The 23835-nt window shown below is 37.6% G+C and overlaps 1 protein-coding gene and 1 pseudogene across 1 annotated transcript in view; both read right to left on the bottom strand.

Moving 5' to 3' along the window:
* CRYL1 (crystallin lambda 1) overlaps positions 1 to 23835 on the bottom strand; it is a 179095-nt gene that overhangs the window by 49371 nt on the left and 105889 nt on the right. The window contains 1 exon segment of the mRNA XM_020968784.2: positions 2844 to 3038. Coding sequence (XP_020824443.1) covers positions 2844 to 3038 — 195 coding nt within the window.
* Positions 5343 to 7756, bottom strand: LOC110195847 (inosine-5'-monophosphate dehydrogenase 2 pseudogene; annotated as a pseudogene).

Below are 23835 nucleotides of genomic sequence, written 5' to 3'. Positions count from 1 at the left end.
AAGAGTTGCTGGGAAGGAAATGATGAGTTTCATTTTGCATACACTGCATTTGAGGTGTTAACAGGACATCCAGGAAATAGAAATGTCGATCTGGAACTCAAGAGGGAGAATGAGGTTCAAGATAAAGATCTGAGTCATCTTTACAGGGAAGGGGAGGAAGAGAGGAAAGGGAGGGAATATCCATTTATTAAGTGAATATTATGTGCAGAGCACTATGCTAAGTGTTTTACAAATTATTGAAGCCTTGGGCATAGGGAAGGAGGAAGTGTAGAAGGAAACAATGAAAGAGGGCTGAGAATAGAACCCTACAACAACAAAGAAATAGGAGGAAGAAAAGGCAGAAAAGGAGACAGAAAAGTAGTGATCAGAAAAATGAAATAAGATACTTTCCTTTTTACTTTGAATGCTGAAAGGAAAGAAAATAGCACAGTGTGTTCTGTGGCTGCACATTAATCTTCCTCAAAAAAAGGCAGGTTGATTTTCTTAGTTGTTTAAACCACAATTGGATACAAGCAATTTTATTTTGTTCATTAGATTATTTAATTCTAGATGAGGAGAAATAGTCTAAATATCTGTGGATCTTTTTCTCTTGGTGAGAACTTTTTGGTTTTGTTTTTTAATGCCCTAGAGAACACCGACATAGGTTAGTGAACTATGGTTTGGTAGTGTCAGAAACAACCAGAACGCCTAAAGGACCAACTGGCCCAGAAAAGGAAAGCCCAGAATTGTCTCGATAATCATTGCTTTATTGTACATGACACAATATTACCAGATTGAAGTGGTGATGATGTAGGGTAGGGACAACTAACTGGAGGACGCTCATAGTAAGCAGACAGCCAACTTGTTAAAAACAAAAAACAAGAAAACTTGACCAAGGGCCAGAAACAAGAATTAGAACATCACATACATTCTTTGCCTACATCTACTTCTACTTCCTGACTCCTTGCTCAAATATGGATTAAATACCTCAAAAACAAAGCAACTAACCGCTGTTGAACTGTAGGATAATCTAAATCTATGAGACAGCTGACAGTGCTAGTACAACACCATTCTCCCAAATAGTGATACATTATATTTCTATGCATTATCCCACTTTGCCATGATCCTAGGGCTCTAGATTAGTAGATTATCACTGTCTTACTTTATATAGGGGTAGCTGAATCAGGGTAGCATGGTAAGTCAGCAATACCACCTAAAAAGAACTCATCTCCACATATCCCCAGTTCAGGATTCTTTCCACGAGGCTAACAGGAGCCGTCTTTAAGATTAGCTACTTTGCTCATGTTTAAGTAAGTCCACAATATTATGTCCCAATTGGGATTAACACACACGCACACACACACACACGCGCGCGCGCACATACACACACACACACACACACACAGGGAGAGAGGGAAGGAGAGGGGAAAGAGAGGGGAATGAGAGAAAGAGCGAGACAGAGAGAAAGAGAGACGGAGAAGGAGAAGAGGAGGAAGCATGTAGGTTTGATGATTTTTTTAAAGCTCAAGTATGAAAGCCATATTAGGACAGAGTTACTATAGTTTTGCCCCAGGGCACTGAAATTTAGAATGGTACTGAACTCTCAGTCCTTCAGTAGCATAAGAACAACTGTAATTAATAATTGATTTTTTTTCAGTCTAGTCCTGCGATTTCACCAATACAGGAAGCTCTCTAGTGAGGAAACTCCCTCTATTAATGCAGATCAGCCCCTGCTCTGAGACTTATAGTCTTAAATTGACTTATCCAGGGTCATACGGACAGTATGTTAGTAACCTTTGTCTTCCAGACTCTGAGGCTGGTTTTGTATCCACTATGCACAACGCCTTTGTAACGATTAGTTGAAACAGGAAACTTCCAGATGCCACCTTCCTCCTCCTGCAGCAGCAACACAGGTGAATGTCTCCCCAGCATCCCACCCCCTGTTAGTGCCAGCCATGTGTGGCCTCAGGATGTTGTAGGGTCTCTGACAACCTCTCCAACAGAACTAAGAATGTGTTTTGTGTAATTTAGCTCAGTTTCAAAAGCTGCTATTTACAACTCCGTCAGGAATTACTTGTTATCATGTTCAAGTTCATGTTTCTTTGATATTCATAAGGGAAAAATATTAAAAACAATCTGAGGAGAATTTGACTAACATGGGAGGTAACACATCATATTAATAGCCTTAAGATGATAATTTCCTTTTTCATTTATTTTTTGAAGGACTAAAAATAAATGAGTTTTTAGGAAATGAGAGTTAGCTCCAGATGCAATATAATTTATCTATTTCTCCTGAAAGGTTACAATTCTCTGTGGCCAGGACTAAAGCAGTGGGAAAATCTAGAGCATCACTAACAGATAATTATGAAGGAATGGTATGAAAGAATAAGAGGGAAAACCTGTCATTATATCCTAATATCAAATAACAAATACTTTGAAGAGAAATTCCTGAAACACAAGTAGCTTTCTATCTTCAATTTTATTTTCATTACCTTTTGACTGAACCCAAGAGAAAAGATAGCCAATAGCCTCCTGAATGAAGCTGGAAATGATAGTGAACTTGACAAATAAGAGGGCTATTTCTGACTTTCCAATCATCCAAATTTTTTCTCCTTAGCTCCAAGTGAGCGCACTATATGGACACAACTGCTCTTAGTGCTCAAATCTTTCCTATTCTATAATTTTTTGGTTGCTGTTTCAAGCTTTTTACAGTTTCCCATCTCATGGTACCACCTCCTGATCCATCCCCAGCCCACTGCTTGTTATCCGGTAAACTAGGTGAATGTGTGGCATTTTCACAGAAAGCCACCTATTTTTATTATATGTTCAAAATCTCAAAAAAAGTTTAGGAATAGCAGACATACATCAACAAGCCTCCAGGCTTCACTGATGATGGCATACTGGAGTCGGTTGAGAATAAACCCATCAATCTCCTTCTTTATTTTGACTGGTGATTGCCCAATCTTCTTCATTAGAGCATACGTTCTCTCCATTGTCGAAGGAGCTGTCTCTGGATGTGGGACCAGTTCAACCAATGGGACATAATATGGTGGATTTACCTTGACATAAGAAAAAAAAAGAAACAGGAAGTGTCAGAAGCATAGAATACAGCTTTCTTGCTATTGTTTTTAAAGCACAAAAAGAAAAACGCTCTAACCCTCAATAACAATGTGAATTCAATAACAGTGGGAATTCCTCTTACTTGGAAAGCAATGGCTTCTTTAGCATTAGCAGCCAATGGCAAACTATCTAAGAAACAAATTAATTAATAAAGAATGAAATGTCTTTAAAAGTTGTATTTTGACAACTAAACTAATAGTTCCCATTTTTATAAAACTCAAGTTACAAAGTACTCTCACATTATCTCATACAAGTTTGATAAGTAATGCCATGAAGTACATAGTCCAGATGTTATTAGCCTCATTTTGCAGATAAGGAAACTGAGGCTTGGAGAATTCATTTTAACTAGACCCCAAATCATCCTACTGGTAAGTGGAAGAGCCAGAGCTTCTGATTCCAAATGCAATGAGTGCTCTTTCCACTAGACTAAACCATGCAATGGTGGAGATAACATGGGGTTATAGACATAAATGTAGGAGGAACAATCTAACTCTATGGGCAGTTTTTTGATTCTTGAGTTGGGGTTCCCCAATTCCTTTCACTGGAGGACCCTTCTGATATCTTGGCCAAACTTTGTGGGTTTGCTTCCAATTTTTGCATATGTTCCCCTCAATTCCCACAACTTTTTTTCATAATAATTTTTTGTTTCATAATAATTCCAGATTCCTGCTATTCTGTTCTTTCTCCCCTCACTAAAAACAAAAAACTTACCAATAAATATCTTCTGCTTATATTACTATCATACCTTACCATTATCTCCTTTTAATTTCTCCACCCATCCTCTCAACTTCATTTCCTTACCCTTCAACATCACTTTCTACCCCTAAATATTTCCACACAAACTTACAACTCCTCTTATGCCATAAAAGGGAGGGGGGGAGGAGAAGAGAATAAACATTTATATAGCATCTACTATATGTCAGACATTGTGCTATGTGCTTTTCAAATATCATCTCATTTAATCCTCACAACAACCCTGGGAGATAGAGACTATTATTATCCCACATTTTACAAGTAGCAACTGAAGCAAACAAAGTCTAAGTGACTTGCCCAGGGTCATATAGCTACTAAATGTCTGAGGCCACATCTGCATTCAGGTCTCCTCAACTCCAGGCCCGACTCTCTAGCCACTGTAAGACCTTGCTGCCCCAAATAAGAGACCCACAAGAGACCTCTCTATCTTAGAGATTTTATGGAGAAGAAAATACTACCCCCAGTAGTCATGTGGCCTCTGAAAAACAGAGAGGGCCCAAAATGGAAAGGGGCTTTGTAGTAGAAAGCACTCACAACTTTTCTCCCTCTCTCTCTTCCTTCCTATTTCTGTCACTGTTTCCCCATCCCTTCCAAAATTTTTCTGTGATAGATCTTCAGAACCTAAGATTATAGATTTTGAGGTTCCACTTAGAAAAACTGCTTTAGGGGGCAGCTAGATGGTGCAGTGGATAGAGCAACAGCCCTGAGTCAGGAAGATCTGAGTTCAAATATGGCCTCAGACCAAACACTTGACACTTACTAGCTGTGTGACCCTGGGCAAGTCACTTAATCCCAATTGCCTAAAAAAAAATTTTTTTTTAAATGCTGTAAATAATCCTCACAGAATTACACAGCTTCAAAATGACATTTTTCATAGAATTGGGCCTAAAAATTGTGATAGTAAGAAGTCAATAATAATTCACATTTTCTAATGCTTTAGAGTTTACAAATATATTCCTTACAATCACCCTGTCAGGTAGGTAAAACAGGTATTATTGTCTCCATTTTCCCCACAAGTAACCTGAAGCTCAGAGAGGCTTATCCAAGGCCACACAGCTACTGTCATAGCCAAGACTTGATAGGATCATAGAAGTTATAGCTAGAAAGGACCTTAAAGATTATCAGGTCTGACCCCTTCTTTTTACAGATAAGGAAACTGAGAATCAACAAGGTCAAATGTTCTACTCAACATCACAAAAGGTACTAAAATAGCTGATCTGGCCTTTGAAGGTGGATCCCCAGATTTCAAATCTAGTGTTCTTCTGATTTTAATACAAGTACTCTTTCCATAAAGCCATAATAATCCTTTTGTTAAAAAAATTATTGATATCACTTTTTTTTACATCATCTCATTCTCAAATATATCCTCCCTCCCTCCTTCCCTCTGAACCACCCTCTCCACCCCCAAACAAGCTATCATTTTTTGGCAAAGAATAAAAAATAAAGAGAAAAAAGTAGTTTGGCAAAAATTAACCAACATATAATCAGAGTCTAACAGTACATGCAATGTTTCACATTCACTGTCTCCTACCCCCACAAATAAAGGGAGTATAAGTATATTTCCTTATGTCTTCTCTTGAGTCAAGCTTGGTTACTATGATCCTTTTCTTTTCTTTTCCCTCCCATTATATCCAGGTTTTTAATGAAAAATCTAAAGACGGAGAAGTGAGAGGCAGTAGAACCCAACAAGGCCACTTCTTAGATGAGCCATTTCTCACATGAATAGAATCAATCCATGGGAGTTACCTTTCACCTATGCAGGTGATGTCCTCTTCTCAAATTTCAGCTTCCCTGAGAATATCATGGCTACACCTTGAATTTGACTCTTGGCACCAATATCCTGGCAGAAGTGCTGGCTGCCAGCAACCAGGAAGGGAACAAATTTGTGGATACTCCTCTGTCCTACATGGCCCTAGACACCACTTGAACCATTTTGATTTTGCCTGCTTCACTGAAGTAGTGGTTCTGGCTGCCACGGTTCTTGTCCAGTGCATTGAGGGAGCCCATCCCCTGGTATTTCTTTAGCCATATCCCATCAAAGAAATACTCACCTGGGGCTTTTGTGGGGGCCTCCAACAGAGGGCTCATCATCACTGTGGAAGCTCCAAGGGTAAGGGCTTTAGCAGTGTGGCCCAAATTTTGGATGCTGCCCTCAGCAACGATGGAGACACTGAAGCACTGTGCATATTCTGAGACCTTTAATACAACTGCTGCCTGGGGTCACCCACATGCCAGCACTTCCTTTGTAATGCAGATGGAGCTGCTGTCCATGCCAACCTGCAGGGCATTAACTCCAGCATCAATGAGGTTTTTTGCCTATTTACAGCTATCACTGCACTGCTAAAAATAATGTGGAGGTTATTGTATTTTTCCTTGATGTACTTGATCATGCCAATTTGAAAAATGGAGTTTCCTTGGGAATAGTCCAGCATGACCACATCAACACCAGCCTAGGCCAGCAAGTCAAGCTGATACTTATCATCCTGATGGTGCCAATGGCTGCCCTGTGTCCTTGTACGCCACATAATAGTCTCATTCTTCTTCAGTTCCACATAGTCATTGATGGCTACTAGCTGGTCATTCTTATTCAAAATGGGTAGTTTCCCTTTCTTGCTCTGCTGCAGGATTTCATTGGCTTCCTTTAGTGTGACTCTTGAAAGAACCACCACTACATCTTCCTACATGGTCATGATCTCACCCAGGAAATTGTCACATTCCTCTTCCTTGAGAAAATCAATGTCATGAGAGATGATGATGCCCACTAGGTGGCTGCCCATCTTGCCATCATCTGTGATTGGGATTCCACAGAAGCCATGCCTTGCCCTGGCTTCAAACACATCTCTGACTCCATCTTTGGGGCTCAGGACCACAGGGCCAGTGATGAAGCCCTACTCATATTTCTCCACTTTGTGTATTTCATTGGCCTGGAATTCAGAGGTGCAATTGTGATGGACAAAGCCAATACCTCCTGTGAGCACCATGGCAACGGTTATCCCAGTGATTGTGTCTACTAGAGACGAAGCAAGTGAGTTCTTCAGGGTTATTTTCTTAGCAAGTCCTGAAGTTAGATCTCCTTGATCTGCTGTGAAGTCTACATAGCCAAGAGGATGAGGAAGTCACTGACATAAGCCTGTCTCAGAAGCTGAAGAGTGGCTGTGCCATGAGCCCATCCTCTGGAATGTAACAAGTGCTACCACTGATAAAATAATCTGCCATGACAGGAGGGGATGGGGAGGAAGAGGGAGGAGGTGGGCTGGGCTAGGTAGAGCCATGTGGGATTGGTGCTTCTCCTGCAGAACTACCATGATCCTTTTCAATAGTTAATGTTCTATATCTTGGAAGGTGACAATAGCATCTATTTCCATTAATTATCTAATAAGAAGCATCCAACTTAATGATGTTTGCCAAAAACCAACAAATAGCTCACCTCTTAGAGCTTTTATAATGCATTTAGTCTAGTCCTCCTCCTAGTTCAACTTATTATATATGGCCCATAGTAAACAGTAGTACCAAATCTGATCACCATAAATGTTGGGGAGATAATAGACCCATTTCTTCCTCTTTACTTCCTTGCTCCTTTCACCCTGGCTACCTCTAGTCCTGTCATTATAAACCCAGTCCTGGACTAACACTGTGAGAAGTGGGGACCTGAGGTGTCTGAATGTATGTTTGAGGGGATAAAGGTGGAATGGGAAGTTAGACCAAAACAGAGGCATAGTTAATAGCTACAAAGTGAAAGGGAAAGCAGGAAGGAAAAAAAAATTCTAAGCAAGCAGCACTGAGAAGGAAGAGGAATTTCTAGGGTCATTGGGCCAGGACAGCTGTCCCTGAGTGGCCATTCTTCTGTAAAGGACCTTTGGTAAATAAGTCAAGGGAAGTGGCAGGAATTACTTGCATATCATTATCCTAAAAAAATCTTCAAAGGTCTACTTCAAGAAATATTGATTTATCCCAGCTTCTGGGATAAGAACCCACTCTTTGAAAAAAAACTGCTGGGAAAACTGAAAAAGAATATGGCAGAAACTAGGCATAGACCCAATCTCACACCATATACCAAAATAAACTCAAAATGGGTTCAGGACTTAGATGTAAAGGCTGATAGCATAAGTAAACTGGGAGAACAAGGAATAGTTTACCTATCAGATCTATGGAGAACAGAAGAATTCATGACCAAACAGGAGATAGAGAACATTATGAAAAGCAAAATGGGTAATTTTGATTACATTAAATTGAAAAGTTTTTGCACAAACAAAGCCAATGCAACTAAGATTAGAAGGAAGGTAGAAAACTGGGAAAGAATTTTTACAACCAGTCTCTCTGATAAAGGCCTCATTTCTAAAATATATAGAGAATTAAGACAAATTTATAAGAACACAAGCCATTCCCCAATTGATAAATGGTCAAAGGATATGAACAGACAATTCTCACATGAAGAAATTAAAGCCACTATAGTCATATGAAAAAATGCTCTAAATCATTATTGATTAGAGAAATGCAAATCAAAACAACTCTGAGGTACCACATCACACCTATAGGATTGGCCAACATGACAAAACAGGAAAATGATAAACGTTGGAGGAGAGGTGGGAAAACTGGAACACTAATACATTGTTGGTGGAGTTGTGAAATGATCCAACCATTTTGGAGAACAATTTGGAACTATGCCCAAAGGGCTACAAAAATGTGCATACCCTTTGATCCAGCAATAGCACTTCTAGGGCTATATCCCAAAGAGATCAAACAAATGGGAAAAGGACCCACATGTACAAAAATACTCATAGCAGCTCTTTTTGTGGTGGCAAAGAATTGGAAATTGAGAGAATGGCTAAGCAAGTTGTGGTATATGAATGTAATGGAATACTATTGTGCTATAAGAAATGATGAAGAGTCTGACTTCAGAAAAACCTGTAAAGACTTATATGGTCTGATTCTGAGTGAAGTGAGCAGAACCAAGAGGGTTTTGTACACAATAACAGCCACGTTATGCGATGACTAATGTTGTTAAACTGAATCCTTCTCAGCATTACGAGGATCTAAGACATCTCCAGAGGCCTCGGGATGGAAAATGCTGTCCACACCCAAAGAAAGAACTATGGAAGTTGAATCACTACCACTTATTTTTACCTTCTACTGAGTTTTGTTTTATCTTTCTGATGGTTCCTCCTATTGGTTTTAATTTTTACTTACAACTTCACCAATGTGAAAATGTGTTTAATAGGAATGTAAATGTAAAGCCTATATCAGATTGTGCACTGTCTTGGGGAGGGTGGGGGGGAGGAAGGAGAAGAAAAGTTTTAAACTCAAAAGCATATGGAAGTGATTGTTGATAAATCAAAATATATTAATAAAATTTTAAAAAATTAATTTAAAAAAGAAATATTGATTTTAAAGTAGAGGATTACAAAGAAGTTTAAAACTTGAGTTCAAAAACAGAATACTACAAAACAGCCATTATCAGAGAAACTTGAAAGTCATTTGGTCAAGTGAACATTTATTTATAAAGTACCTTACTATACACCAGGCACTGTGCTAAGCACTGAGGATACAAAAAAAGGCAAAAGACAGTCCCTGCCCTCCAGCAGATCACAGTCTAATAGGGAAAAGAGCAAACCACCATGTACAAGCAAGATTGAGGGTAGTCTCAGAAGGAAGGCATTAAAATTAAGGGGGACCAGGAAAAGCTTCATGTAGAAGGTGGGACTATATCTGATACTCAAAGGAAGCCAGAGAAGGCAGCGCTGAGGAGGGAGAGCATTCCAAGTATAGGAGATAACCAGAGAAAATGCTTAAAATCAAAAGGAATAAAGGCTGACTCTGAGGATATGGTAAGACAATATCACATTGAAGAGATAAAAATAGACAACAAATACTATATAATATATGCAAAAGTTACCACAAATATTCGATGTGCTGTTCAAAATATTATAAACTTTACAGTGGTGCATATGAAGTTATTTCCTAGGTTATAAATCTAAAATACGTAGATTATAAATTGAAGTGGCAAAATTATGGAATACCTTGACAAAATTTTAGAACATATTACTAGGCAGATATTTTCTGAGTACTCAGATGGTTCATATGGAAAGGCCATATGAGTTTTAGTGGACTGAAAGTTTAATAAGAGTCAAGAACATGATGCCATGGGCAGCTAAGTGGCGCAGTGGATAGAGCACCGGTCCTGGATACAGAAGGACCTGAGTTCAAATCTGACCTCAGACATATAACACTTACTAGCTGTGTGACCCCAGGCAAGTCACTTAACCCCACTGCCTACCCAAAAAAAAAAAAGACTATGATGCCATGATGGCCATAACAGATGATGAAATTGTAAGCTATACATAAATAGAAACATGGTAACCAGAATAAAGGAAGGCCACATTATACTCTGCTCTGGTCAGACTACTTTAGGGTGAAAAGTGATCTAATTTTCAACCACAAGGAGCCGATAGCCAAATGAAATCCTGACAAAATCACCAACAAATTATCTTCTACATTTACAAGTTGCAGAGGATGATGACCCACAAGGTGAGAGGACTGAAGAACATTCATATGAGAATTAGTTGAAGATGGTTAGCCTACAGGAAAGATTACTTTAGGTATACATGAAACTGTCTTTATGTATCTGAAAGTCTGTCAAATAGAAGAGGGCTTAGATTTCTTTGATTTGGTTCCAGAAAGCAAAACTAGGAGCAATGAATTAAAATTATAAAAAGGCAGATTAAGCCTGGATGGATGGGGAAAAGTTCCTAAAAGGGGAATGAGCTACCTTGGGAGGTCAGTCAGTACTGACAAGCATTTTTTAATTTAATTTTTTTTCATTTAACATGCATTTTTTTCTCCCTTCTACCTGCTTCTTCACCCCCACCGAATAAGAAAAAAAAAGAAAAGAAAAGCAAACCTCTTGTTAGAAATATGCATAGACAAGCAAAACAAATTCCCTCACTGGCTGGGTCAGAAAGCGTATGTCTCATTCTGCAGCTGGAATCCATCAGCTCTCTGTGAAGAGGGGTAGCACGCTCCAGCACTGTAGTTAGGCATTGCATTAATCAGAGTTATTAAGTCATTTCAAACATGTTTGTTTTCACACCACCACAAAAATGTCTTTAGTACTTACTATGTGCCAGTTTTGTCAAGTCTTTTCAGGTGTGTCCAATTCTCCATGACCCCATTTGGAGTTTTCTTGGCAAGGATATGGGAGTGGTTTGCCATTTCTTTCTCCAGTTCATTTTACAGATGAGAAACTGAGGCAAACAGGGTTAAGTGACTTGCCCAGGGTCACATAGCTGGTAAGTGTCAAGTGTCTGAGGCCAGATTTAAACTCAGGTACTCCTGACTCCAGGCCTAGTGCTCCATCCACTGTGCCATCTCGCTGACCCACACTATGTGCCAGACAGTGTGCCAGTTGCTGGGGATATAAAGAAAGGCAAAAACACTGTCCCTGCTCTAAAGGAACGTATATGCTGTTGAGGGAGCCAACACAAAAATAACTAAGTAGATACAAGATATCTACAGAGTAGATGGAGGATTAATTTGAGAGTGGACGGAGACCCAGAACACCTTTCCGGAAAGATGGGGGCTTCAAGTTGACTCTTGAAAGAAGTCAAAGAAACTAAGAAATAAGATGAAGGGGCAGAGCACTCCATGCATGAAGGACCACCAGTATAAAGGCACAAGGGTGGAAGGGATAGTGTCCATTTTGAGGAATTACACATGGGCCAATGTATCTATAGCATAGAATCAATGGAGGGAAGTAAGGCATAAGGAGACTAGAAGGTTGGAAGGGGACAGGTTATAAAGAGCTGTAAATAAATGCCAGAGATGTTTAAATTTGACCCTTACAGTAATAGGGACACTGGAGCACACTGGGCAGGAGGAAGAGGGAATGACATGGCCAGACTGAGACTTGAGAAAAATCCTCTTGGCAGCTGAGTGGAAAACGGATTGGAGCACATAGAGACTTGAGCCAGGGAAACTGCCTAGAAAGTTATTGCGATAATCCAGTTGGGAGGATGTAATGAGTTCCCCATAACTGAAAGTGTTTGAGCCAGCCTGGATAAGTACTTGTCAGGTTTGATGTAGACAGTCTTCCTTCTTAGGCATGGGCTGGATTAAATGAGCTCTGAGCTTCCTGGCAGTGCTTTGCCATGTGATTCTATATATAAAGTTTCATAGTTGCAATACATGAAAGATTCTTTTGATGATAAGCAGTATTTAGAAATTAGGCTGAGGAACAGAATTACTGAAGAACTTAGAATTCTATTTGCTTTTAGACACTAATGTATTCCCCACCCGCCAACAAACTGTGATGAAACAACCAACAAGAAACAAAACCCTAGGGAGGCTATTTCAATAACAATTTAGTATTTCCTAATTTGCATAGGAGTGTGGATTACAATACTTAACTGCAAGAATATTACCTACCAACTTAGTCTAAAATGCAAATATTGTAGCCCAGTGATTCTGTCACTTCAGTGGAGTTAATCCCAGGCTAAATATTGTTTTAAAGAATTAGATTAGGGATCTAAGCATCCTACAATTTCAATAATGCATTCTTTCACAATTTCTACATCATTGAATAGCTTCCCTTTTTTCCTGAATATATAAGCTACTTTATAAGTTGCTTCAGTGGCATTATTTCCAGGTCCTATTGCTGTTTGAAAAAACTGTCTTTGCTTTTACTTTTCATCTTTTAATTCCTATAATACAACCTTTCATGCCTCTCCCTCTAATTTAAAATATTTGCAATCCTTATGAGTGTTATAATGCGGATGAGCATTGAATTTCTTTAATGTTGATATTGCAGTATCACAAAGCAAGCAAATTGTCTTATCTTTAGCAGAAAGAAGATAATATTGCAATTCCCAATCCTTATTAAAAAAAAATCTGTTTTCTTCAAAAAAAAAAAGAATTAGATTAGTTTCTGAGGGGTTAACAAAACTGGGAAGAGAAAATACAGAGAAAACAAGATGCTCAAAGTGGGGACAAGAACAGCCAAAAACCACAGCCATTTACATAGGAAAAATTACAGTGCTTTACAATTCATAAAGCACTTTCCTCATAATCATTCTGTGAGGTAAGGAATTCAAGTAACATTATTTCTATGTCCGAGATCTGGAAATTGAGGCCCTGAGAAGTTCAATAATTTGCCCAAAGTATATCTTTTGTAGGTGTGAGAAAACTTGGGATAAGAATTTCATTTACTTATGTGGATTGCAACATGTTTATAATTTATAGTCTTAGAGAGCTACATGACGCTCACATGGAGGTTGGATGACTTGGTTATGAATAAGCAGGGCTTATTAAGCACCTACTGTGTCCAGGCATTGTGCTAAGAGTCAGGGATATAAAGAGAGGTAAAAGACAGTCCCTCCTCTCAAGAAGTTCACAATCTAATGGAAATGACAACACAAAAACAATTATGTACAAACAAGATATGTTCAGGATAAATTGGAGAAACAGGATTTGAACTCAGGTCTCTCCAGACCAGCTCCTTCATAAGGCCTTTCCTACACCCCTTAGTCATAAATTCCCTCCCCACTATTACTTTGGTTACACTCTGTACATATTTTATGTTTACTTATCTTTTGCATGCTGTTTACCCCAATAGAACACAGAATCCCTGGAAGGGCAGAGACTTGTTTTGGTCCTTGTATTCTCAGGGCCTGGCACATAATAGGCTGATACACAGTAGGGTCACATAGCTCATAAACAATCAAGCTAGGGCTGGAGTCCAGCCATGTCTTTGATTCCTAGTCTAATGCTCTTTCTACTTTCATGCACTTCAAGAAGAGTGGTGTCCAAAGCTTCATTTATCTTGCTACAAAATAAATTACATTTGTTTGGTCCCAAAGAAGAGCTAGAGAAGGCACTTCCTTCTAGAGTCTTTGGCCAGGGTGAGGGACTATTGTTGTTCAGTTGTGTCCAGCTTTTTATGACCACATTTGGAGTTTTCTTGGCAAAGATACTGGACTGGTTTACCATTTCCCTCTCCAGGTCATTTAACAGATGAAGAAACTGAGGCAAACAAGGTTAAGTGATTTGCTCAGGGTCACATAGCCAGTAAGTGTCAGAGGGCCAATATAAAATAAGGAAGATGAATCTTCCCGACTTCAGGCCAGGCACTCTATCCACTATGCCACCTAGCTGCCCACATCAAGTGAAATAAATTAATAAATTAAAGTTAAATAAAAATAAAAGATATCATTAACATTTTTTAAATTGTATATTGTACAGGTTACTTTGGAGCCCTGTACCCTCAAAGGCACAGACTCAGAAATGCCATCCCATGGGAGGCTTGCCCCTCTGAAACCTCTAACCAGAGGACTTACAAATTTGCCCAAGTCTGCTCCAGGTAGTTAGGTTCACCCTACAGTACAAACACTAAATTCCGTGTAGGGTCACTGTAAGCCTTGTGCTTTTCTTGGGGCTGTGATCAGTGGTCCCTCAAACAACAGGAGGTTGACACCCTGAAAAAATGCTTAAAAGAAATCTGAGTTGTTGTCCCTAGTATTAATGAAAAGTCATTTTCCCATAGTACCTGAGTGCCTAGACAAGAATGCCACTCCCTGCGCTGATCCAGTGAGACCTGTTAGCTCTGAGAGTATATCCCTTCAACTTAATTTGGTACACAAGAGCAGAATGAGAAGAGTTAACAGTAGGGAAAGGTAAGGAAGGAAAGGAGATGATTAAAACAAATGAGTTCACTAAGAAAGTAAAAGAATGAGTGCAGTTTCTAAAAGCATTCTTGAGCTCAGCAGGCTGAAGAAGTCAACCCAGAAGGGACAAAGAGCCGTGGTCCTTTACTGCTAGAGGCTACTAGAGAATCCTGAGAAATCTGTCTCCAACTTATACTCAAGAAATTTTTTTTAAAATAAATAAGGAAAGTAGGTAGTACAGATAAAGATCAAACAAGATGGTCTCCCTACCATCCTGAAAGAACTGTGTGTGCTGCAGGTGGGCACTGGACACACAAGAGACAAATTGTAGTGTCTATGGAGTTCTTTGAGGTCTCAGGTTGAACGAGGTTATACAAATGCAACCTTCTTTCATTCATCTTTATGAAAAGTCTCTGGGCAGGACCTGAAAGAGCCTGGGATCATGTGACCACCTCCATCATGCTGGGCACTAAACACACAGGGTTCATTTGTTTTCTCCCCGCTGAGACGCAATGAAGCTAAACTAGCCAGGAAAGCAGACTGCTACTTTTCCCAGAAGACAGCTTCAACAATTTACAATTCATTCACACATAAATATCCACCCAGAAGGGGGTGGAAATGCCTCAAGCAGTTGGGACTTTGTTGTTGTTTTGTAGACATTTTTTTTAAACCTGTTTCCTGGGGAAGAAACACAGACTTAAGCTTAGGATTGATAGCTGGAAGGGACCTCAGAAATGGAGAAACCAAGCCCCAAAGAAAGAACTTGACTTTCCCAAGGGCATAAAGGTCCTAAGCAGGAGAGTTAGAATTTAAATCATGGCAAAATGAGGAAAAGTCCTGGATTTAGAGTCAGGGTTCAGAAGGTGGATCTGGCACCTGCTACTTGTGTGACCTTGATCAAGTTACTTCATTCCCCATCCCTGGGCGTCAGTTTCCCCAGCTGCAAAAATGAAGGGATTAGATAATCTTGAAAGTCCCTTCTGACTCAGGAATCTTATAAATCCAGTTCTGACTCCAGATCCAGGATTCCTTCCATTATATAACATTGCCTCACTTAAAACGCACACACGATTAAAAACAAAAAATTGTTCTTTTTACATGAATGGATGACTTTAACATCTTTTTAAATCAATTATTAATAATCTAACATTAAATAACATTTATTAGGCATTCATGTGCACATGGTACTTAGCTAGGCAACCAGAGAGCAACATATATTTTTTTCAAATATTCTTAAACTAGAGGAGTTTACAATCTTCAAAAGAAAACGGGAATGCAGCTATCCAAAAGAGCATGCAGAGACACACAGACAACTATATATACATCAAGTGTGTAAACTTAGCATTTATATTACCCACAAACAATGGCACAAATGATTTCAATGTCATGGTCATGGTGATGGAACTGTGAGTCAGAAAAGTAGCATGTTCAGGCATGGTGATTTTGGTGGGAATAACTCTAGGTAACTAATTTTTAAGAATGTCAATTCACAGTGAGTGTAGATTTTAAGTGGCTTAATCAGTAAGATGAGTTACTGTCCTCCAATTTAGAAAATGGATCACTGTAGATGTCACTTCCTATATGGACCACCTGTGATCTTCATCTCACAAAATCATTCTTTGAGATTCCATTTATAAGAAGAGGAGACTGTTTGGCCTAGTAGATAGAGAATAGGACTTAAAGTCAGGAAGATATGAAGTCAGATGTCATCTCAGACATTTATTTGGTAGTGTATGATCCTGGGCAAGTTATTTAATCTCTCCTACCCTCATTATCCTCTTCTGTAAAATGGGGATAATGGTGGCAACCACCTCTCAGGGTTGCTGTGAGTCAAGTAAAGTCAACAAGCATTTATTTGGCATCCATTATGTACCACTTACTGTGATTACTGGGGATATGAAGAAAGCTAAAAATACGCCTTGCCCTCAAGAAGTTTACAATCTAATGGGGGAGACAACTTGCAAACAACTAAACAAGACACATACTGAATAAATTGGAGATGAATGCAGAGGAAAGGCACTAGTTTTAAGGAGGTTCAGGAAAAGCTTCTTGCTAACGGCACAATTTTAGCTGAGAGCTAAAGAACACCAGGAGGAAGAGGTGAAGAGGGAGGAAATTCCAGGTATAGGGGACAGCCTTTGAAAATGTACAGTCAGGAAATGAGGTGTCTTATACAAGGATCAAAGAAATAACAGGCACACTTTACAATACTTAAAACACTATATAAATATGAGATGTTCCCTGCTGCTACTCTAAGGTTACCTTCCAAGCACTCTTTATTTTGTTTGTTCTTATAAAATAAATACATTCTGATAAATATATTCTTATATATTCTGATAAGTAAATATTATCTCCCCCATCAGAAAGTAAGTTCTTTGAGAGCAGGGACTATTTTTGCCTTTCTTTGTGTCCCCAGTGCTTAATAAATGTTTGTGGATTCATAAGAGTGTTAGATCAGGTGATGTTTTTAAGTCCTGTCCAATCTAATATAGTGATTAAAAAAAAAAAGCTAAAAGGAAATCAGTGATAATACTGACAGTATGGAGAATGGCTGGGAATAAGTAAGCAGAATTTTGTTGACCACTCTGTGATTATCACGTATCACCAATGTTTATAGTTTCTATCATCTCCCTTTCTGATCAAACATATTTTTATGCTCCAACTATGTCAGTTCATTTTTTTAGATTATGAATCTCTACGCAATTTACTTTATTTTAGTCATTCTTGGAAAATGGTGTGGTGGGAATAAAGATATAGGACCCTTTAGGAAAAAGGTGCCCAAGAATTAACAGGTTCACATTGAGATCTTTGGCTCAGAGGGTGTGTGTGTGTGTGTGTGTGTGTGTGTGTGTGTGTGTGTGTGTGTGTTGGCGGAGGGGGATGTAGGCTTTGGAAAAATGGTTAATCTTCTTAACAAACCAGAAGTACTTCCCCATCTCATGTGTTAAACATTCATTTCCATCAAGACCTTTCAATGGCTCAGAGTAACCCTTTTCACTTTAAAAAAAGGCTTTTTTAACATTTTTATTTGCAGTTTTGACTTCCAAATTCTATCCTTCCCTCCCCTTATCCCTTCCTTAGACAGTAAATGGATACGGGTTATACATGTGTAATTATGCAAAATAGTTCCGTATTACTCATTTTGTACAAGAAGATGCAAATAAAAGAAAAAATGAAAGAAAGTGAAAAATAGCATGCTTCAGTCTGTATTCAGTCAATATCAGTTCTTTCTCTGGAGGCGGATAGTATGCTTTATCATTAGTCCTTTAGGATTGTCTTATATCATTGAATTGCTGAGAATAGTTAAGTCATTCACATTCTTCATCAAACAATATTGCTGTTACTGTGTACAATGTTCTTCTAGTTCTACTCACTTCATGTCACTCTTTCCAGGTTTTTCTGAAATCATCCTGCTTGTTATTTCTTATAGCACAATAATATTTTATATATTTACGTGTGTGTGTGTGTGTGTGTGTGTGTGTGTGTGTACACACACACACACACCACACACACACACATATAGATAATTATCATAGCTTGTTTAGCCATTCTCCAATTGATGGGCATCCCTTTGATTTTCAATTCTTAGCCACCACCAAAGAGCTGCTAGAAATACTTTTGTACAAATAAGTCCTTTTCCCTATTTTTACATGTCTTTGAAATATCGACGTAGCAGCAGTTATTGCTGGATCAAAGCTTCATAGCCCTTTGGGCATAGTTCTAAATCTTCAGAATGATTAGATCAGTTCACAACTCTACCAACAACGCAGTAGTGTCCCAGTTTTCCCACATTCCCTCCAAAATCCAACATTTTCCTTTTTTGTCATATTAGCTGCTCTGATAGGTGCAAGGTGATATCTCAGAGTTGTTCTGATTTGCATTTCTCTGATCAATAGTGATTTAGAGCATTTTTTTCATATAACTATAAATAACTTTGATTTCTTTGTCTGAAAACTGCCTGTTCATATCCTTTGACCATTTATCAATTGAGGAATGACTTCTATTTTTACAAATTTGACTTAGTTCTCTATATATTTGAGAAATGAGGCCTTTATCAGAAATATTTGTTGCAAAAAAAAATCCCATTGGTTGCACTGGTTTTGTTTGTGCAAAAACTTTTTAATTTTGAATAATCAAAATTATCTATTTTATATTTTGTAATGCTCTATCTTCTTTGGCCTTAAATTCTTCCCATATTCATAAATCTGACAGATAAACTATTGATGCTCTCTTAATTTGCTCATGGTATCACCCTTCAGGTGTAAATCATGTACCCATTTTGACCTTATTTTGGTATACAGTGTGAGATGTTGGTCTATAGCTAGTTTCTACCATATTATTTTCCTGTTTTCCCAGCAGTTTTTGTCAAATAATGAGTTTTTGTTCCGAAAGCTTAGATCTTTGGGTTTATCATACACTAGATTACTATGGTCATTTACTACAATGTAATTTGTACCTAATCTATTCCATTGATCCACCACTCTATTTCTTAGCCAGTACTAGATTGTTTTGATAATCACTACTTTATAATTCAGTTTGAGATCTGGTATGGCTAGACTACCTTCTTTCACATTTTTTCACTGATTCTCTTGATATCCTTGAGCTTTTGTTCTTCCAGATGAATTTTTAAAAATTATTTTTTCTAGCTCCATAAAATAATGTTTTGACAGTTTGATATGGCATTGAATAAATAAATTTAGGCAGAACTGTCATTTTAATTATATTGGCTCACAATTAATATTTTTCCAACTGTTTAGAGCTGACTTTGTGTGAAGTGTTTTGTAGTTGTGTTCATATAGTTCCTGATTTGCCTTGGCAGGTAGACTCCCAAGTACTTTATATTGTCTACAGTTATTTTAAGTGGAATTTCTCTATCTTTTGCTACTGGCCTTTGTCAGTAATATATAGAAATGGTGATGATTTATGTGGGTTTATTTTATATCCTGCAATTTTACTAAAGTTGTTAATAATTTCAAGTAGTTTTTTAATTGATTCTCTAGGATTTTCTAAGTATAACATCATATCATCTGCAAAGAGTGAGTTTTATTTCCTCATTGCCCATCCTAATTCCTTTCATTTCTTTTTCTCTTTCTGCTATAGCTAACATTTCTAGTACAGTATTAAATACTAGAGGTGATAAAGGGCATTCTTGTTTCACCTCTGACCCTGAATGTATTGGGCAGGTTTCCAGTTTATCCCCATTACAGATAATGCTTGCTGATGGTTTTGGATAAATATTACTTATCATTTTAAGGTAAGCTTCATTTATTCCTAAGTCTAGTGTTTTTAACAGGAATGGGTACCGTATTTTGTCACAAGTTTTTTTTCTGTATCTATTGAGATAATCATATAATTTCTGTGGTTTTGTTACTGATATGGTCAATTATGTCAACAGTTTTCCTAATATTGGACCAACCCTGCATCCCTGGTATAAATCTACCTGGTCATAGTGTATTATCCTATCATAAATTGCTGTAATCTCTTTGTATTTTTAAAAATTTTTGCCTCAATATTTATTAGGAAAATTGGTCTACAATTTTCTTTCTCTGTTTTGGCTCTTCCTAGTTTGGGTATCACACCATATTTGTGGTATAAAAGAAATTTGGTAGGGCTCTATCTATTTTTCCAAATAGTTTGTATAGTATTGGGATTAATTGTTCCTTAAATGTTTGGGAGAATTTCACTTGTGAATCCATCTAGTGCTGGAGACTTTGTCTTAGCAAGTTTATTGATGGCTTGTTCAATTTCTTTTTCTAATATTGGGTTATTTAAGTTTTTTATTTCTTCTTCTTCTTCTGTTAATCTGGGTAATTTATATTTTTTTAGATATTTATCCAATTCATTTAGACTGTCAAATTTCTTGGCATATAATTGGGCAAAATAGCTCCTAACAATTGTCTTAATTTCCTCCATTTGTGGTGAATTCACACCTTTCATCTTTGATACTAGTAATTTGGTTTTCTTCTTTCCTTTTCCTTTTTTTAAATCAAATTAACCAATCATTTATCTATTGTACTGTTTTTTCTCATAAAACCAGCTTCTAGTTTTGTTTATTAATTCAATGGTTTTCTTACTTTCAATTTTATTAATGTCTCCTTTGATTTTCAGGATTTCCAATTTAGTGTTTAATTAGGCATTTTTAATTTGTTCTTTTTCTAGTTTTTTTTACTTGCATGCCCAATTCATTGATCTGCTTTTTCTCTATTTTACTGATAAGCAATCAGAGATATAAAATTTCCTCTAAATACTGCTTTGGCTACATCCCATAAATTTTGGTATGTTGTCTCACTATTGTCATTTTCTTTGATGAAATTATCTATTGTTTCTATGATTTGTTCTTTAACCCACTTGTTTTTTAGGATTGGATTTTTAAATTTCCAATTAATTTTTAATCTCTGTTTCCATTGTCCATTATTGAATGTAATTTTTATTGCATTATGATCTGAAAAGGATGCATTTACTATTTCTGCTTTTCTGCATTTGGTTGTGGGATTTTTCTTTTCACTTAAATCTATTTCCGTGTCTGTGCACAAAAATCACAGATGATTCAAGTCTGGTAAAAGGAATAGGGTGTTAGCTGATTTACCTGAGCTTTACCATCTGGGTCTAGAAGGGATAGGCACAAATTACTGTACTTCCTCAAAAAGAGTATAGTCAGCCAATTCTTGACTATTCAGGACCAACTTGTTCAGTTTTGATTGGATTATTGAGGCTTTACCTTTAGTACCTACGTGAGATTTGCCTTTTAGTCATTTCCCTGATCATCCTGCAGTCTTACCAGAGAGATGGGAAAAGGAAGAGAAGAAATCCATTCATTCAACACTTTTTCAGTGCCTTCTATGTGTGGTTTAACTAGGTTAGTTGCTAGAGTGCTTGTCTTATTACAAAGATAAATAAGACTGTCATTGCTTTCAAGGGATTTACAATCTAGTTGTGTTATAGCTACATGAACAGTGAAGTACAGGACCTGGAGTCAGGAAGACTCATCCAGTCTCAGACACTTACTAGCCCTGTGACCCTGGGCAAGTCACTTAACCCTTTTTGCCTTGGTTTCCTCACCTGTAAAATGAGCTGGAGAAGGAAATGGTAAACCACTCCAGTATCTCTGCCAAGAAAACCCCAAATGGGGTCACAAAGAGTAATACATAACTGAAAACAACTGAACAACAATAAAATTAAGGTGGTGTTTAAGCTGGGTCTTCAAAGATAGGTAGGGTGTCAACATCCAGAGATGAAAAGGGGAGAAGAATACAAAGGGGAACCCAAGTAGAAAAAAACAGTAGAATGAAGGGAGGTGTGTATGGGACAAATTTAAACAATACTGAATTTGGCTGGATTATACAAGTCTGTAGACTTGAGGAGAAGATCTATGAAATAAGATAGGAAAAGTAGGTTGGAGTAATTTTTGTTAGTTGATACTAACCATGATTTAAAAAAAAATAGAATCCAAGATTGACCTCAAAGAAAAGATATGAAAAAGCATTTCTGCACACTTAGAGGTGGGAGACTATAGGGGTAGAATATTGCATATGTCAGACTTTTTTCAATATGTTGGTTAGTTTCACCAAAGTATTTTTTTTCTCCTTTTTTTATTCTTTGTTTTAAGGGATAGCTTTCTGGGAGGGGGATAAGAAAGAATACAATGGGAAATATAGGTGATATAAAAACAAAAAGATATTGATAAAAATTCATTTTTTAAAGAATTTGGGAAAGAGACTGAAATAATTGTTAAAATGAGCTCCTGAATTAACCACAGATTCAATTGCCGCTGTTGGCTATCCCTGTACCATTAACACAGATCATTGAAATTTGGCTCCATTTCAATGGGAGAAGGAAGTGGGTAGGTAAAAGAGAAAATGTGATAAAGTAGAAGGCTTATAAACTAACCTGTCCGGAAAATGTCTAACACTTCTAATTAATCATATGACCTCACACAGATTTGAAAATGAGCTGACAGAATTTTTGGAACTGGAAGTTTTCAGATGTGAGGTCACCAATTTACATCTAGAATGGAAGCATAGTGAATGATAACAATCTAATTACTGGATGAGTGGTTCCAGACGTCTTTGGATATTAACAATTTTGGCCACCTTTCAAGAGCACTGAATTCCAATGGAAAGAGATGTTCCTGGGACATCCTTTCAGGCTATTCTTGGAAGAATAGTTAGAATGCCCCTTGGAATTTATCAAGCTATAAGATGGAACTATGGGTTGATGCTATCCTTGTGTGGGCAAAACCAATCTCTTTGCTTTATACTCACATCTCTGAGATAGCCACTGAATCATAAACAACAGCTTTTACTTTGGAATATGGGTACTAATTAAGGCATAAGCACAAAATGTTTTATTTAAAAATACAGACACTAGGTTCATTGGCACATTTATATGTATAGAAAAAGACTAAGTGGAACTATTTCCTTTTCAAATTAAACTCAAAAAAAGCCCAGAGTTGACCCTCACATACTTCCTTCAACATTTCCATGGATCCATGACCCAATTTTCCATCAATCAATAGAAAGTTTCCCTCAGACAGAACAAATCACAATTTATCTATTCCTTTTCATCCTATTTAACTCTCATCCATAGCCTCTCATAAATCCTTTCCAGTAGGGCCACCCAATCACTGTGGGCCCTACTCTAGATCTCTTAACATTTTGTGGAAACAATGAAGTTCACAGAAGTTATGTCCATTATTCATTCTTGCTTGGTCAGTCTACTTCCTTTTCTGGGAAATCATTTTTCTGATGATATCCTTTTCACCATTTCTCCTGCGTAATTCTTGGTTGATAATAATGCAGCCCATTCATACCCACCTCATATGTCTTCTCAGTACCCTTTGGATGGCCTGCAATTTTAATTCCTCAGAAACTGTGATATTCCATTTTTCGCAGTCATCCAGCATCACCAGAATAAAACTGGTATTAAAAAGATGAGTCTTACCAAAATATTCATAGCAGTATTGGGGGGGGGGGAAAGAGTAGCAAAAACCTCAAAACAAATGCCCTTTGATTGGAGAAAAGCTAAACAAATTTTGGTATTCAGATATAATGGAATGTTCCTGCACCGTAAGAAATAATAAAGAGGAGACTTCAGAGAAGTCTGGTAAGATTTCTATGAAATGATACAAACAACATTGAAAGCTAGATAATTATAATGATCAAGCTTGGCCCTGGAGTAGAAACAAAAAAATTAACTTTACTCCATTCTTTCCTGAGCTAGAGGACTATGGATATGAAACACTACACAGACTTAGCTGATTAAGTGCTTAGTTTTGCTGAACTTCTTGGTTTTTAGTCTTTGTCATGAGAGATGATTTGCTGGTTACAAC

The sequence above is a fragment of the Phascolarctos cinereus genome, unplaced genomic scaffold (assembly GCF_003287225.1).
Source record: "Phascolarctos cinereus isolate Bilbo 61053 unplaced genomic scaffold, phaCin_HiC Scaffold_726;HRSCAF=1367, whole genome shotgun sequence".
Classification (NCBI taxonomy): Eukaryota; Metazoa; Chordata; class Mammalia; order Diprotodontia; family Phascolarctidae; genus Phascolarctos; species Phascolarctos cinereus.
This window is presented reverse-complemented; position numbering and strand designations above follow the sequence as displayed.